This window comes from Canis lupus, chromosome 1 (genome assembly GCF_048164855.1).
Source record: "Canis lupus baileyi chromosome 1, mCanLup2.hap1, whole genome shotgun sequence".
NCBI lineage: Eukaryota > Metazoa > Chordata > Mammalia > Carnivora > Canidae > Canis > Canis lupus.
In genome coordinates this window covers 111,940,128-111,957,881 of record NC_132838.1, presented here as the reverse complement: position 1 = coordinate 111,957,881, position 17,754 = coordinate 111,940,128, and the positions used below count along the sequence as shown (strand labels likewise).

Below are 17,754 nucleotides of genomic sequence, written 5' to 3'. Positions count from 1 at the left end.
GTCAAAGCAGTCACAGAGCCACTCATGTTCAAGAGGTGGAGATACTGGGCTCACCTCTTTAAGCCACCCCAATGACCATGGATGATATGTGATTTGAGGAGGTCCTAAAAAGAAACCCCTGTCCCTTACCTGCCCCGATATACCACGGAAGATGCCTTATCCTTTTCATCATTAGCCATAGGGTCCTGGGAAATGTAATATTGTCTCTATGGGCTTGTCTCAGCGAATCAGAGGAAACATGAAGTCCTCAATACTGTGCCCCAAGAGTGCCATTGAAATGATAGTTCCGGTTTTTTCTTAGTCTGATGGCATCCTAGGAAAAATAGCCTAGCCTTTATCTCTTGCCACCAGGGCACAAGGGAAAATGTAGTCCTGTCCTTCCTTCTTCCTTACTGCAGGGCTTCCAGGGAATTCTGGCCATCAGATTATCCCTCTCATTTATCTCCTGTCTCAGAGACCCCCCAGGAAATGCAGATGCCTCTCCTTAGAACAACAAAGTAGTCTTGACCTTTGGAGCTGGGGAGAAGAGACTGGAAAGTTAGTGCTTGAGTAAGTGAACTGGAGCCCAGAAATAGGAGGGCAATGTGGAGGTGGCTTAGGTGGAGGCACACCTAGAACTGCTCCCAAGGCTGGGGGCCAAGTGCTTGGGTTCTACATGTGACCCCTAATTCCAGGAACTGGATGAAAGGTGCCTCCCCATTCATCATTGCAAAGATTGATGCTAGGGAGGAGGGAAGATCGGGCCTTGTTCATTGGTATAAAAATCTTTATTTAAGTATAAAATATTAAATAAAACAAATATTAATTAATAATAACAACAACGGTGCAACACTGCTAACATAATAAACCTCTCTTGCTGGCCTGCGGTCTTTCTTCAGCTTTTCTCTCCTGGTTCTGCAACTCTGTGAGACAGGTGTCCTAATGGCTGGGAAAACAGACCCAGAGAGGGTGGCACACTGGCCTGAGGTCACACAGCAAGTCTGCAGGGCTGGGAGCTGAGGGCAGCTGACATCCCTGGATCCAGCCAGGGTAGGGGGAGTGGGGGATCAGGTCCAGAGGAGAGTGCCTCCCCATAGTCTGGCAGTTAGTAGCAAGGTGACGGTGAGGCTGAGGTGGGCAGGACCAGGCCGGGGGGCACTGCCTATGCGAGGCTGGTGATCCAGGATTGGGTGGTTACAGCTGTTCCCAGTACAGCATGAGACATTGAGATGGGTCATGCTGAAGGCTTCAGCCACGTGGAGACTCTGGCACCATGAGGGGGTCGCACAGCCTCGAACTGTGTAGCTCGGGTTGCCCAGCCCTGAGGAGAGAGAAGACTGCATGAGACTCCCAGCTCCTGGGGCTGGGCCTGCAGTGCTCACTGGGTGACATGCCACCTTGTGGTGGATGCCACCCGAAGAAAGCGGCAGTTTCAAGTGTGGTCCCTCAGACCCTTTCGGGGGAACCAAGAAGTCAAAACTACTCTCATAATAATGCTAAAGCATCATTTGACTTTTCCACTCTTGTAAGTGCACAGTGGGTTTTCCAGAAACCCTGGGACATGTGACTGAATGCAGAGCCCGATATGAGGATTCAGCTGTCTTCTATTGAGCCGGACATTAAAGAGATTTGCAAAATAGTAGAACAATGCTGGTCTTCTTGTTAAATGTTTCCATTTTGGAGACTTTTTTTTTTTTCTAGTAAAAAATATGTTCACATGGAATGAGGTTTTATTTTATATTTATATTTTATTATATTTATGTTTTCTATAACCCACTGGAAAACCCACATGGAGTGGGGTTTTATTTTATATTTTATATTTAAAATAAATTAATAGGGATGCCTGGGTGGGTCAGTAGGTTAAGCGTCCAACTCTTGGTTTTAGCTCAGGTCATGAGATCAAGCTCCGTGTCCGGCTCCACACTGGGTATGAAGCCTGCTTAAAATTCTCTCTTCCTCTCCTTCTGCCCTCTCTCCCTCCTCTACTCACAGGCTCTCTCTCTCTCTCTCTAAAAATAAAAAATAATAAATTAATAATTAATAAATACATCTCTTAAGATACCTCAGTTTTAACTCCTGATGCAGTAAATATCTATAGATATAACTGACATAAGTAATAATTTTTTAAAGCACAAAAGAGTTTTGAGATGAAAAGGTGTGACAATCACTGGAGTGGGGAGACATGCCTGGGATGGCCCAGGATGGAAGCCCGGATGTCCATGAAGTCCCATTGCTTGTGGAAAGTCCCATGCCCAGAGAAGTCCACATTTCTGTTGCTGAAACACCTGCTTCTTCTTCTTTTTTTTTTTTTTTTTTAAATTTTGTTTACTCGTGAGAGAGGCAGACACATAGGCAGAGGGAGAAGCAGGCTCCCTGTGGGGAGCCCGATGTGGGACTCATCCCAGGACTCTGGGATCACGACCTGAGCCAAAGGCAGATGCTCAACCACTGAGCCACCCAGATGCCCCAAACACCCACTTCTTAATGAAGTCCTAATTCCTGATGACACTTTGCACCCCCGCGAAGGAAGGCCTCTCTTTCCCACAGGAAGACCCACCTCAGCAAAGTCAACCTCTAGCCGACAACCCCTGCCCTCAAGTGTCCTCTCCCAGCCTCCTAGAAGGGCTCACCATTAGTGCCCGTGGCGTCCAGACATTGGTTCATGGGGCCTCGGCAGGCAATCAAGGAAGTCTCTTCGGAGGAACAACCATGGGTGCTGTTCCCCTCACAGCCGAAACACTGGAGGCCGTTCAGAGGCAGGTTTTGAAGCTCCAGGACTTGGAAGAAGACAAGCGACACAGAAACCAAGGAAATTAGTCTGGGGGTGTGGGCAGGGGAGGGGTGGAGGGGGGTCCTTCCTTGTATTACCCTCCCCTAGAACTGTCAACTCGCAGCTTGAGATGTCATGGAGCCACCTTGTGGTCAGGCCTTGGAATGGCACTGTCTTCTGGGGGGTTCTTTCTAGAACCTGTGAGAGAAATCCCACCTGCCGGCTCCTCCTCAGGCCCTATCTGACCAGGCGAGCAGCTGTGGAAGATGAAACAGTCCCTGCCCTACAGCACTGACCACTTAGAGCGACATTGTCCAATATGGTGGCCACTGGCCATGTGCGCTTGTTTACATTTACCATGAAATGAATTCATATTAACTAAAACTCAAAATTCAGTTCCCATTGCAAGTGCTCAATAGCCATACGAGTTGGTGGCTACCATATTGGACAGTACAGATGTAGAACATTTCTATCACCGTGGAAAGTTCTGTTGGACGGTACTGGTTTATAGAGGCAGAATATCACGAAGGAGCGAGATTATAGTGGAGGGGAGGGACAGGGAGTGTTTCCCTGAGGACGAAATTTAAATCCAAGACCTAACAAATGAGAAGAAGCCAGCCAGGTAAACTCATGGGGGAGTCGTGTTCCTGGTGGAGGGTACCTCATGGGCAAAGGCCACGAGGCAGGATGGAGTTTGGCAGTTGCAGAAACTCAATGTAGATCGTCAGGCAGACGGGTGCCGGATTACACAGAGCACAGGAGGGTCTTTGGATTTTATTTTGAGAGCAAGAAGTGGCTGCAGTGCTCGAGGATGGAGAGTGACATGCTCTGGCTGACGTTTTTTTAAAAGATTTTTATTTATTTACTTATGAGAGACAGACAGAGAGAGAGAGAGAGAGAGAGAGAATGGCAGAGACACAGGCAGAGGGAGAAGCAGGCTCCATGCAGGGAGCCCCACGTGGGACTCGATCCCCGGTCTCCAGGATCAGGCCCTGAGCTGAAGGTGGCGCTAAACTGCTCAGCCACCTGGGCTGCCCTCTGGTTGACATTTTTAAGAAATCACTCTTGCAGGGCACGCCTGGGTGGCTCAGCGGTTGAGTGTCTGCCTTTGGCTCAGGTCGAGATCCCGGGGTCCTGGGATTGAGACCTGCAACAGGCTCCTCGTCAGGAGCCTGCTTCTCCCTCTGCCTGTGTCTCTGCCTTTCTCTCTGCGTCTGAATAAATATATAAAATATTTTTTAAAAATCACTCTTGCTGCTCTGTTGAGCATTGGCTTGTAGGAGGCAAGAGTGGAAGCAGAGGGACCAGCGAGAAGGTTATTGCAACAATCTAGGCAAGAGCTCCTGGTGGCATGGACCAGAGCACTGAGCAGTGGAAAAATTCAAGGAAGTATAAAGTTCTTGGCAAAAGTTTGGTGGCCTCATTGAATTCCCACACAAGCCTTCTTTGAGGAGGGGCTTTCAGAAGAGAGAGAGACCTAGAGAGGAAGGGGTGGCCTGTGAGTGAGTGAGAGAGTGGCAGTAGCTCAGGTACACCTCTGTCCCAACCCCAGACCTCACTCCATGTGGTCCCCCGTCCCTCACCTGGGCCCGCATTGCATTTGGTGGTGTTGCAGCACTGCAGGAAGTGGAAGGTGTGGTTGTTGTGGAAGCCGGTGGGGCCTGGGCAGCCCGGGAGGTTGCCACAGCCGCGGGTGTGGTGCTCATCCCTTGGACTGTCTGTCGGGGGCAGAGGAGAGAGGTCAGATTGTTCAGGGGCTGAGACTGGCTTTGTCCACCACTGCACCAGTCATCTGTCCATTTCCTGCCTCACTGTTCACTATAGGAGCCTCGTTTTATTTGGGGCAGCCATATATCGAGCCAAAGAACACATTTTCCAGCCTCCACAGGTATAATCATGTAGCTAAGTCCTGGCCAATATGATATAAATAGAAGACTTCATGAGACTTCCAGAAAGGAGAACCCTCACAAAAGGAGGGGTGCCTACTTCTTGTCCCTCTTCCTCTTTCCCCTTCCTGGAACTTGGACATGAGGCCTGGAGCTCTGGTGCATCTTGGACAATGAGGCAATCTTGAGAATGGAAGCCAATATACAAGCAACATGAAGGTATCTGGGTTCCTGGTGACAGTAGAACTGTCCTGTGGCTCAGGACTTTCTATCATGGGACTTTTTTGTGTGTGAGAGAACTGACTTTCTACCTTGCTTAAATACTTGTTATTCTGGGGTCATTGTTAAGGGTGGCTTTGGGGTGGAACAAAGCAGGGAGGAGGAGCTGCTGGCAGGAAGAGCTCACCTTCCAGGCCCCTGTGGGTCACCACTTCCACACACTGTTCTGTAGGGCTGCGGCATTGCAGGCTCTGGTCCAAGCCCCTCTCACAGCTCAGATCTGAGGAGCCGCAGGAAACACATTCGAGGTAACGGCTTCGGGTTCGGGGAAAGGTGGAAACCCGACCTGTTTGGGGAGAGGCGGGATGGTGAGACTCCATGAGAGAGTTCAGGAAATCTAGCTCCCTTGAAGCTCACCTTAGCATCAATTCCTCCTAATCTCACTTTTCAGTCAATCATCAAAGCCTTGCCCATCCCACCTCCTGTATCTTTCTAGCATTCATCCCCTCCATCCCCAAGACCAGGTCAGAACGCCTTCAATACCAGCTTCCTCCCTGGCCTCCTGCTTTCCATCCTTGCCCCCGACCCCACCCACTGCATCCCCACATGGCCCTAGAAGGATGTTTCTAATACTCAAATCTGATCCTGCCTCTGCTCTGTTCAAAACCCCTCCATGGCTCCCCAGTGCCCTCGAATAAAATCCAAGCTACTCAGTGTGGCATTCAAGGCCAATCGATATCTGGGTCCGGGCTACCTCTCCTGCCCATCTCCCTCCACTAACCCTTCAGACTACTCCTCATGACTTCCCACATTCTCTGAATGTACATGCTGACTGGCATCCAGCCTTTGCCAGGAACACGCTTCCTTGGCCCCTTACTTTCCCTGTCTCCTCCTACTCATTCTTCAGGCATCATCTCAAATTTCACCTCCTCTGAGAAGCGCTCCCTGACCTCTGAGGCTGGATCAGATGCCCCTCTGGGCTCTCCAATCCCAGCCATGCCCACTTTGGGTCATCCCTGTCTGACTGGACTCTGAGCCCTGGGGGTAGGACCAGGGCTGTCCTGATCATTACTGTGTCCCAACACTACCCAGCACAGGGCCAGGCCAGTGCCAGGGCCAGAAAAGACATTCAGTAAATATTTGTTAAATGAATGAATGAATAATTGCTTAAAACCCTGCTATTGTTCCCTGTGGTCGTCAATCTCCAAGAAGGCGACCACTGGTAGGCATGCTTCCTGGTAGGCATGCGCAAAGAATAGGGCTGACCTGTGTCATTAATGGGATATTGCGGAAATGACCACGTATGACTCCTGTGCTAGATCATAAAAGGCGTCAAACTTCTTCCTGGCTCTCTCTTGGATTACTTGGTCTGGAGGGAATCCAGCTGTCATGTGGTTAGGACACTTAAACACCCCATGGTGAAGTCTACGTGGCAAGGAACTGAGGCCTTTGTCCAAGCCACAGAGCAGACCATCCATGTGAGTAAAGCTCCCTCGGGAGCCTTCCAATGACTGTAGCTCAGCTGTCCTCTTGACTGCAGCCTCATGAAAGATCTAGAACCACCTACTTAAGCCAATTCCAGATTCTTGAGCTTTCAGAAACTTTGTGAAATAATACATGCTCATTTTTGTTTTAAGTTTTGGGACAATCTATAATGTGGTGATAGATAATTAATACACTATCTGATTATGTCAGGGATCCAAGCCTCACTTGATTGGTTTGTGATAACTCTACCTCTCACACCTGCTGGTCCAGGCCAAGTGGATGAATTATTTTTCCCTGGAAACACTATAGTCATTCCTCTGGCCAGGCCTTGGCTCACACCATTCCAAAGCCTGGCATGCCCTCCTTCCTGACCCCATATATCCAGCTGAGTTGGGGCCAAGTCTTACATAAGGGAGAGGGCAGTCTCAGCTACTGTCTCAACTGGCAGGCCAGCTGCTGGAATTAGGTGAATCATTCAACATCCAAAGCCAAATCTTCCCCAACCCTAAAGAAAATAAGTAAAATGCCAAAACCCATGTCTTCTCACATGAGTTTCCGTGAAAATGAAAACACAAATTGCCATCACTACCATCATACCACCCTTGGGTTGCTTTGTGAACTCTTCTTCTTATGTCACTCTTCTAAATGTGGCTGATCCTCATTATTTTGTCTTAGGCCCTTTTCATTTCTCGTGATGCACACTTTCTCCCATGGGGATGTTATCCATTGACCTGGCTTCATTTCCACATGTCTGCTGGGAACTCACTACAGGCAGGACTTCTCTCTGAGCTCCACACCTGTACACTCATTTGCCTCTTGGTGGCCCTCTGGCCATCTCTCAAACACCTGGAGTCTCTACATGCCCCCAAGGAAGCTTTCCATTTTCTCCATCTTCTCCAAACTTGTCCTTGTCTCCTGAATTCCATATCTCTGAAGTGGTCCCATTCAGTCTCCCAAAGCAGAAACCTGGCAGGTTCCTTGATCCTCCACATCTAGGCATCAATCTGAAGACTTCTACTGACCTGTCTTCTAGTTCTTTAATCCTTTTGCCTCATTGCTTCTGGTCTTCATTAAGTACATCTATTGAGTTCTTAATATCAGTCCGTATTCTGTGTTTCCTGTTTGACTCTTTTAAAAAATGGGACCCACATTTCTGCTAAAACTTGTCCTTTCCTCTATTTTTTTGGACTATATTGATCATGGCTATTTTAAATTTTCCTGTTTAATAACTCCACTATCTGAATCATTATGAGTCTGTTTCTACTATTGGATTTTTCTCTAGGTTTCCAGTTTATTGGTCCTTTTAATTTTCTTTGGGATGCTTTGTAAATTTTTATTAGATTCCAGGCATCCAAATGAAAACTTGTAAAGGCTCTAAATAATGTTATTTTCTTCCCAAGAAGGTCAGGTTTTCTTCTCGCTGAAGATCAGGTGTAGGCGTTTTTAGGGCTGGTCTCTTTTAGTTTTGCCCTTATGCCTAGGGTATGGTCTCAGAGGAAAGCTTGGGATGGTTACCAAGGCCTCTCTCTCCAACTTGGCAACTTTGGTTTCCCCAGCATCATATGCCTGCTGGAATCCTCGTTCAATTCTGTCGCTTCCCAGATACTATTTTCTGCTGAGTTTCTTGGAGTCTCACCCTCTGCATATATGGCTTGCCAGGAAATCTGCAGATTTGGGGACTCCCTTTTCTGTGGTTCCATTCGTTCCAGGATTCTACCTTTCATTTTCCAGACACTCTGGCAACCCTAGACTCTAACCCCTGTCTTCTCAGTCTAGCAATGATCTCTTTTATTTGGGTTTTATTTCCCCTTCACAGTAGTGAATTGGGAAGTGCACTCAAGGATTAAGCCAGCTTTCCACAGAACTCAGTTTCTGTGCTTCTTTTATTTCAAAGATTGTAGCACTGCAAGTTCCTCTCTTCATCAGCTGCTCTCCACTGACCTCAAGTAATTGTTTATCATGTGTCTAGCTTTTCTTTCATTGACAGATTAGTTTGATACATGTGACTCCATCATGACCAGAATTGCAAACCCACCCCCATGTCTAATCCACCAAGTCCTGCTCATCTACCTGCTAAATAGCTCTTGAAATCCACTCACTTCTCTCCATGTGCAGGGTTGACATTCTAATGCATTCACGCTCTTCTTCATCTGGACAGCCTTACCCACCTCCAAGTTGGACTGCCCTCATCTACTTTTCCTCCATCATTGCTTTCCTCTGAGGTCAGAATAATTTGTTCAAGAATACAAATCTGATCATGATACTCTCTGCTTAAAACTCTTTTATGGCCGAGGCACCTGGATGACTCAGTCGGTTGAGTGTTAGACTCTTGGTTTCCACTAAAGTCATGATCTCATTATTGTGGGATCAAGCCCCTTCACCCCTGCCCTGCACTCAATGGGGAGTCTGCTTGAGATTCTCTTTTTCCTTCTTCCTCTGCCCCTCCCCCTGATCATGCTCTCTCTCGCTCTCTCTCTCAAATAAATAAAAGAATCTTAAAATTAAAAAAAACCCCACAAAACCCTTGGGGCACCTGGGTGGTTCAATTGGTTAAGCGTCCAACCTCATGATTTCAGCTTAGGTCATGATATCATGGGTCATGATATTGAGCTCTGAGTTGGCCTCTTCATTTAGCCATCTGGATGTCTGCTTGAGATTCTCGCCTTCTGCCCCTCCCCGCCACTCTCATACTTACGGGCTCTCTTGCTCTCTCTTTCTAAAATAAATAAATAAATCTAAAAAGCAAACAACCAAAAAATCCTTTTATGACCTCCTACTGTTGCCTGTATGGTCTATATTCCTCACCACAGCCTAGAAGGCCCTGTGTAATATGACCCTGCCAATTTCACCAGCTCCTCTTGCCTTGTTTTATCCCTTTCTCCAGCCACATCACTTTCATCTACCTCTGGGCTCTTGTGTCTGTTGCTTTTCCTAAAAAACTCTTTCCATTGTCTTTTTAACAGTCTTACTCCTACTCATCCCTCAAGATGCAGCGTAGTCATTGCTTCCTGTAGGAAAACTTCCTTGACCCAAGTACAGTTTCTCCCCTAGGGTCCCACAGCCCCTACTCTTCATCTATCTCAGCCCTGATCACTCTGGCCTCTGTCTCCCTTATCTCAGCCATGAAAATTCTGGACTGTACTTCCCAACTACAGCTCTGACCCCTCTAAGACCAGAGAGCTCATGGTTCTGATCCCTCTGCCTGTGCTTCCCATCCTGGTTCTGACTAATCTGAGAAGTCAATGTCTGGTGATGGGTCTGTCACTCCTATTCCCACCCTACTGGACTGTAAGCCCATGGTAAGGCCCAAAGCTAACTTGGTCACTTCTGTATCCCAGTTTCACATAAATACAGGATGCTGTTTAACCAACTATTCTGGTCACCACAAACAGGGCAAAATGGCCTTAGAAATGGTGGGGGGTAGCTGTGGGGCACCTGGATCGCTCAGTGGTGGAGTGTCTGCCTTTGGCTCAGGTCATGATCCCAGGGTCCTGGGATCAAGTTCTGCATCAGGCTCCCCGTGGGAAGTCTGCTTCTCCCTCTGCCTATGTCTCTACCTCTCTCTGTGTGTCTCTCATGAATAAATAAATAAAATCTTTAAAAAGAGAAAAGAAATGGGGGGCTGATATTGTTTTACCACTTACTACATTACCAAACTGACAGTTGCTTTCTCAAGCTTGCTGTTGGACCCCTGACCACTCCCAACTCTCTCTTTAGAACCCCATGCCTCCAAGATCCATCAGCTACAGCGAGGGCTGTGGGATTCTTCTGATTGGTCAATATCTTCTGCATTGACTGATATTGTTAAATATTTTTAATATTATCTATGATTAGGAGAATCACTTAGACTTGATTATCAGTACTTCCCCTACTCACATCTAACAAAAAGATGAAGCTGTGCCCTCTCTCTTGTCATTTCCTTGATAATAAACATCTGATTCAGTCTCTGCCAGAGAAAGTTTGAGGTCAGGATGGATGAACAAGAAATAGTGCAAACGTAGGTGCTCTGCTTACTGACGTCATTGTGACTGGTCTGGTCTTAACCAATTTCCTTCCTTACCAGGCTCAGAAAGAGGAATCCAAATGCACGACCAAGCAACATGCATCCATGCTTCCCACCCTCTCCTGTGGAAACTGGAGAATTTGAGCTTTTCTAAGTCTTTTTGTTAAACTGACATTTGAGAGTTGGGGCTGGTGGGGAGACAGTCAGGAGGATGATGAGTACGGGGTTGGGGATGGTGAGGGCTGCCCAACTCACCAGAGGTGGGTTTGTTGCACAAGTTGGTCCCACATACGGCTTCCGTAAGAGTGATGATCTTCATGCCTGTCCGATAGCTCATGGTCCTGTTGCTCTTCTCTGGGTGGGTACAGCCTCTCTCCACCACCTCCAGCTCATCACCATCTGTGAGGAATGTGTCTTTGTTATCCCAAAGGCTCCCCCAGGCCCAACCAGCCTCGGACACTCCTGACCATAAGGTCACCCACTTCTGGGGCTGATCCTTGCCAGGTCTCTGCTCTTGGGTCCAACTGTCTCCCCTCCTCATCCTCCCATCACAGGGGGCCTACCATCTCTTAGTGGCCACACTATCACTGAGGCCGACTGGATCCATCTACTCCTCTCTCCCAGCTTAAATTTGAAAGATACAGTTAAAGTCTTCTGTTCATCTCCCTAAATCCCATTCCCCTTATGCCCTGTCCAGAAGCAAGCACTGGTGTAGGTAATTCCCACACTAGATATGCATAACAATGTATACTATTATTTATAATATACTATTAATTATTTATTGTATATTGTTATATACTATTTATATGAAAAGGTACCATACCCTGCAACATGTTTTTTTTTTTTTTTCTCTCTCAACCTGATGTTTTTGAGATGTATCCACTTTAATATCTACAGCTCAAGTTCCTTCATTTAAACTGCTGTGGAGCATTCCACTGTGTGATTATACCATAATGTTTCTCCTCTGCTGATGACTAATCCATACCACAAACATGATTGCTAAGAACATTTTTATACATGTGTCCCTGGGCATGTATGTCTGAGGTTCTTCGAGGTTTCTATACTCCTAGGAAATTAAACTGCTGTCTCTAGGGTATGCTAATCTTCATCTGCACTAGATATTGCCAAATTGCTCTGTGCAGTGGATGCACCAATTTGTCCCCATTAGCAGGGTCTGCAGCTCCACAACCTCATCCATCCCAGCACTGTCAGATTTTTAAATGCTTGTCAAACTGGTAGGTATGAAATTGGATCTCCTTGTCTTTTTTGTCTGCATTTCTCTGATTACTGGTGAAATAAGGTTTCTTGGTCACTTGAGTTCCCTGTTGCTCTGTAGAGGGGGAGCCCACCTTCCCATATGCGCATGATCGTGGTCCTGCAGAGGTCCTGGCCAGGGGTACACTCTTCCACCTGGCACTTCCCAGTAGTCCCACACAGCATGCACTGCAGGCTCCAGGAGACTGGGTGGGGAAGAGGAAAGAGAGGAGAGATTGTTACAGCTCTGTGCCGCGATCTCCCCCTGCCCCCTTCATGCCCCAACACTAGGACCAAGTCTCCAGGCCTTGGGTGCTCAGGTTCGCCCTCCACATTCTTCCTGCCCCCCAGTTCCAACCCTGGGTTCAGGTCAGCAGTACTTCCGGTCTATCTCTAGTCCAAAGTTTATCTACACCCCCTACCATAAAGCTCTATCCCCTCTCATAATCCTTCCCTAAAGTTCTGTCCTGGCTTATTTTCCCTTGAATTCTGTATCAGCGCGCGGCCTACCCTGAATCCAGTCCCACCCTCTTTGTGGATTGGGACGTTATAGCCCAGCTCCAGTTTAGATCCTTTCCCCCACCCCACTGGCCTACGGTCTATTCTGCTTCGCAAAGTCTCCTAAGGGTGTTCTGCTCTCACTCAACTGCAACTGATCTTTACAGGCTATTCCAGTTCCCAGTGCCTCTCACTGACTGTCACCCCATTAATGCCCCCTTTCCACAGCCTCTCCCCATCGTTCTCTCCCCGCTCATCAGTCCAGGCCAAAGTTCTAACTCCGCCCATCAGCCCTGGGGAGGATCTTTTTTTTTGTTTGTTTGCTTTTTAAGGATTTTATTTATTTATTCATGAGAGACACAGAGAGCCAGAGACATAGGCAGAGGGAGAAGCAGGTTTCCTGGAGGGAGCCCCATACAGTACTCCATCCCAGGATCCCGAGGATCACGACCTGAGCCAAAAGCCGGCGCTCAACCACTGACCACCCAGGTGCTGCACTAGAGAGGTTCTAGCCCCAACTGTAGCCTCCTCAAAGTTCTCTACCCCCCAGTTCCTCCCCCAGATTCTCCCCCGACCCACTAGCACTTCCTGAGGTTGTCTCCCCGCCTCCACAGCTCCTCCCCCGAGGGCCTCTCCCGGCTCCCAGCCCCTCCCCAGGTCCTCTCCGCGCCCACTAGCTCTTCCCGAGGTTCTCTCCCCGCCCCCAGCCCCGCCCCCGAGGCCCTCTGCCCGCCCCCAGCCCCGCCCCAGGTCCTCTCCCCGCCCACTAGCTCTTCCCGAGGTTCCAGCCCCGCCCCCAGCCCCTCCCCCGAGGTCCTCTGCCCGCCCCCCAGCCCCTCCCCCGAGGTCCTCGCCCCGCCCCCGGCCCCGCCCCCGAGCTCCTCTCCCCGCCCCGCCCCCGCCCCCGAGGTCCTCTGCCCGCCCCCAGCCCCTCCCCCGAGGTCCTCGCCCCGCCCCCGGCCCCTCCCCAGGTCCTCTCCGCGCCCACTAGCTCTTCCCGAGGTTCTCTCCCCGCCCCAGCCCCGCCCCCGAGGTCCTCGCCCCGCCCCCAGCCCCTTCCCAGGTCCTCTCCCCGCCCACTAGCTCTTCCCGAGGTTCCAGCCCTGCCCCCAGCCCCGCCCCCGAGGTCCTCTGCCCGCCCCCTGCCCCGCCCCAGGTCCTCTCCCCGCCCACTAGCTCTTCCCGAGGTTCCAGCCCCGCCCAGCAGCACCCCCCGTAGTTATTTCTTGGCCCCCTAGCGCCGCCCCGGCGCCTTTGCCCGCACGCCAGGCCTCCCCTGCTGCGATCCGTTTCCCACTCCACACTCGCAGTCTTCCAGAGTCATTACTCATTCTTGGCCGCGAAAGGTCCGGGGAGCTTTCCGGGTTATTCACTGTTGAGCCGCTCCGCAACCCCCGGCTCTCTCTCGCCCGGCCCTGACTCAGTTCCTTCTCAGTTTCTTCTCGCTTTTCAACCCTGTCCCGTACATTTTCCGAGAAAGCAGTTGGGAGGGTAGCTAGGGGAGAGCGAAAGGGAAGGGTCCTCCGGGGACGAGCCCTGGATCCCCGGCCCCCGTCTCTGCGACTTCCGGCTCGGTCCTCGGGGTCTCTCAGGGGGCTGGGTCGGTGCGGGGACCGGGTGGTGGGGGGAGGGCTCCGGCAGAGCGGGGAGAGCCGTGGACGCCCCTGCGGGGCCAGGCTCGCACTCACTCAGGCTGGAGGTAGGTTACCCCTCTACAGGGTTGAAATAGCTTGGGCCGTCCAGTTTGAAAATGCACGGAAGGAGCATGAAATAAAGAGCGCGCTCACTCCACCGTGGCTGCTATTAACCGCCCTTGCTCCGCTCCTATTTTCTGAGCACCTACTGTTTGCCAGGTATACTGCTGTGTGCGGCTGCAGATGGCAGGAGGATTATTATGCGAGTGGGACGGCTGGGGACTGAGCCCTCTTCCAACTCATCAAACTCTGGGCACCCCCCCTCCCGCTCGTCCCCCCTCTACTGCGTCCCAGTTCCCAGCGCAGGCGTTTGGGCACCCAGGCCCTACCTGGAACGCAGGTCTGAAGCAACAGCCCCAGCAGCGGCAGCAGCAGCGGATGGCCCATGTCTGGAAGCAGCTCCTGTCTGTGGCTCCCTGCACCGCTCCGTCTGGCCCAGGGAAGGAGACAGTTTTGTGGCCCCGGGGCTCCTCCCAGAGATTTTACGAAAGAGCGAGTCAGCCCCAGATGCGTGGGTGCTTCCCCCTCCTCCCCCACTCACCCCTCCTCTTCAAACACTTCCTTTTGCCAGGGCGCGGCCGGCCAGGAGTAGGGGGCTGGCTCTGCTGTGACTCATGTGGCCATGGTCACAGCTGTCTCCCGGCTGCCAAGGTGCAAATTCCGCTTCTCCTTCCTCCTGCTACGGGACCTCAGCACGGGATTGAAATTTGTCCTGGTGGAATCAGAGAGCGACACAAACCATAAGAGACTCAACTCTAGGAAACAAACAGGGTCGTTGGAGGGGAGGTGGGTGCAGGAATATTAGAGTACTGGGTGTTATATACAACTGATGGATCACTGAACTCTACCTCTGAAGCTAATAATACACTATATGTTCATTGAATCTAAATAAAATAAAATAAAATAAAATAAAAAACTTGTCCTGATGAGACATTTGTGGCTGATCATTAGTTATTGTTAGGATTTTTGTTAGTTTTGTCAGAAAGGATAATGGTGTTGTGGTTACATGGGGGAAATGTCTTTATCATTAGAGATGCACACTGTAATATTTGGGGGTGAAATAATGTCTCTAATTTGACTTAAAACACTTCAGTCAAGAAGTAGATATTGCTGGTATGAAAATGGTTTTGTGGGAAATTGTTTTCAGTCTTTACAGACATTCACTGAAATATCTGGAGGTGAATGTCACTGATGTCTGCAGTTACTTTAAAATGCTTCAGAAAAAAAGGAAGGCAAAATACATGTATCAGTTCTATCAGGGTAACTTACATGCCATTGTCTTTTCTTCTGTGTGTTTGTAGAGGTCCTCATTACGTTTTTTAAAAAGTGAAATAAAGGATGCCTGGGTGGCTCAGTCAGTGGTTGAGCATCTGCCTTCAGCTCAGGTCATGATCCCAGGGTCCCGGGATCAAGTCCCACATCAGGCTCCCTGCAGGGAGCCTGCTTCTCCCTCTGCCTGTGTCTCTGCCTCTCTCTCTGTGTCTCTCATGAATAAATAAATATATATATTTTAAAGTGAAATAAAACATAGGGTCGCCTGGGTGGCTCAGTTGGTTAAGCAGCTGCCTTGATTTCCCCTCAGGTCATGGTCTCAGGGTGGTGAGATGGAGCTCTGCATCCTGTTCTGCATGAAGCATGGAGCCTGCTTAAGATTCTCTCTCCCTCTGCCTCCTCACCCCTGGCTCCTACTCACATGCATTCTCTCTCATCTTCCTAAAAAAAAAAAAAAAAAAAGTAAAATAAAATGTAAAAGATAATATCCTCCAGTCTCTTCATCTCTTCATGCTTCTGACCAATTAGAGCAAATTAATGCAGGTGAAAATGCCTGAAACAGTTGCTGGCCTACTAGGAGGGCTCAACAAATTCCTTCAGCCTTTACCAAGGACCTACTTTGTACCAGGCACTGGTTCAAGGAGGAGCTGGGGACACAGCAGGAAACAAAGCAAAGTCCCTGCCCTTGACGATGAAGAGTAAACATGTGTTATTTAATCTCTGGCTCAGGCAGTGATAAGTAACTTCACAGAGAATGACAAACCAGGATGTCGGAAGTAGAAAGGTATAAGTGAGTGAAGGTTGGTTTTCGGTGAGGTGATGCTACAGGGCTTCCCTGATCAGGTGGCATTTGAGCAGAGGCTAAGTGTGGTGAGGGCAGAAGTTGGGCAGATGGTCCAAGTAGAGCTGCAGGGAGAGGCAACAGCCAGTGCAAAGGTCCTGAGGTGGCAGCGTACTGATGAGATCTAGGAACAGCAGAGCTGCCAGTGTGGCTGGAACAAAATAGGGAAGGGAGAGGGTAGTAGGCAATGAGTGAGTATAGCTACCTCTACACTCTAATAAGGAGTGTAGTATTGTTATTCTTATTAATTAATTGAAGCTTTAAGGTAATAATTTTTTTAAAGATGTTATTTATTTATTCATGAGAGAGAGAGAGAGGCAGAGACACAGGCAGAGGGAGAAGCAGGCTCCATGCAGGGAGCCCGACGTGGGACTTGATCCCGTGTCTCTAGGATTAGGCCCTGGGCTGAGGCAGTGCTAAACCGCTGAGCTACCCGGGCTGCCCTAAGATAATAGTTTTAAGGTAAAGCAAGAACAATCCCAAAGAAATCCTCTCTTCTAACAGGCAGTAGAGCCTAGTGTTTGAGATGTGGAGGCTGCCACCAGACTGGGAGGGTTCAAATTCCAGCAGCTCACTACTGTGTGGGCTTGGGCAGGTTACTTAACCTCCCTGTGCATTCAGCCCCTTAACAAGTGCGTGTCTCCCAGGGCTGGTGTGCTAGGGACATAAAACAATGCACCCAGGGTGCTTGCCATCCTGCCTGGCATGTGGTACGTGCTCAGTAAAAAAACTCTAACTGCCATTGATTATGGTTGGGCCTGGCTCTCCAGAGCTTCTGGGGACAGGGGTAAGGGGTGGAGAGGTGGCAGTGGGGCGGGAGGTGGGGAGGTGTTACGAGTTTGAGGCAGGGGTTGTCATGCTGCCAGCTAAGGGACTGGACTGCTCCCTAGCTTGGTCACCCTGGGCCAACAGATGCCTTTCCTTGCCAGCCTCGATTGTTCCCTCATGTGGAAAGTGGGGCCCCTTTTGGGTTGACGCAAACACTGAGGGGGGAATAGAAAGTTGGGGTGTTGGGCCAGGCGGGCTTATGATCCAGCTTCCTGGCACGATGACCTCACTGCCCCCCCACTCTAGCTTTAAGAAGATTTTATTTACTTATTGGAGAGAGAAGGAGGAGGGGGAAGGGCCGAGGGAGAGAGAAGCAGACTCCCCAATGGGCAGGTAGCTTGATGTGGGGCTCGATGTGGAGCTCTATCCCAGGACCCCGGGATTATGACCTGAGCAGAAGCTTGATGGATAGCCACCCAGGCACCTCTCTCACTGCCCCTTCTATTCGCTCTTTTATGTACAGAATTCAGCCACCCATCTCCATCTCAGACTGTGCTAGTCTCTCAAAATCTGTCTGTTGTTCCCCTCCTGTGTCTCTCCATCTCTGTCTTTTTCTGCTTTGTTCTTTGTCTTGGTCTCTGTCTCTGTTTATCTCTCTCGATCCTTGTCTCTCTCTCTCTCTCTCTGACTTTCTCGCTCTATGTCTTCCTGCCTGTGTCTCTGTGTCTTTTTTCTGTCTCTGTCTCTATCTCTGCTTCTCTCTTTTCTGGGTCTCTGTTTTTAGAGTCTCTCCAGGGCTGTCTCTCTGTTTCTGTCTCTGTCTCTGTGTGACTCGTTCCCTCTGTCTCTCCCTTAAGTGACACACACCTGTGAGGTCCAGTGACGTGTCACGGGAGGGAGCAGGCGGGAGGCTAGGCCTGTGCACAATCCCAGAAAAGCGGCAGGAATGTCAACTCTTTCCTCCTCGTGACTCACCTGGGCCTCGCCCAGCTCCTACCTGCCTGCTGGGTCCTGAGGGAGGCCCACAGGTTTCGGGGGCTTCCCCGGGGCTGAGGAGGGGAGAATCTCCCGCAGAGTCAGAGACA

The 17,754-nt window shown here is 49.8% G+C and overlaps 1 protein-coding gene across 1 annotated transcript; it reads right to left on the bottom strand.

Moving 5' to 3' along the window:
* Nucleotides 1-745: 745 nt before the first annotated feature.
* Nucleotides 746-14,276, bottom strand: PLAUR (plasminogen activator, urokinase receptor). Its single transcript, XM_072775480.1, has 7 exons — nt 14,118-14,276; nt 11,692-11,802; nt 10,598-10,741; nt 5,042-5,200; nt 4,333-4,467; nt 2,610-2,756; nt 746-1,300 (listed from the first exon to the last, which is right to left on the bottom strand). Exons 1-7 carry the CDS (start codon nt 14,173-14,175, stop codon nt 1,047-1,049), a joined length of 1,008 nt encoding a protein of 335 aa, XP_072631581.1. The 5' UTR covers nt 14,176-14,276; the 3' UTR covers nt 746-1,046.
* Between the last annotated feature and the right edge of the window lie 3,478 nt (nt 14,277-17,754).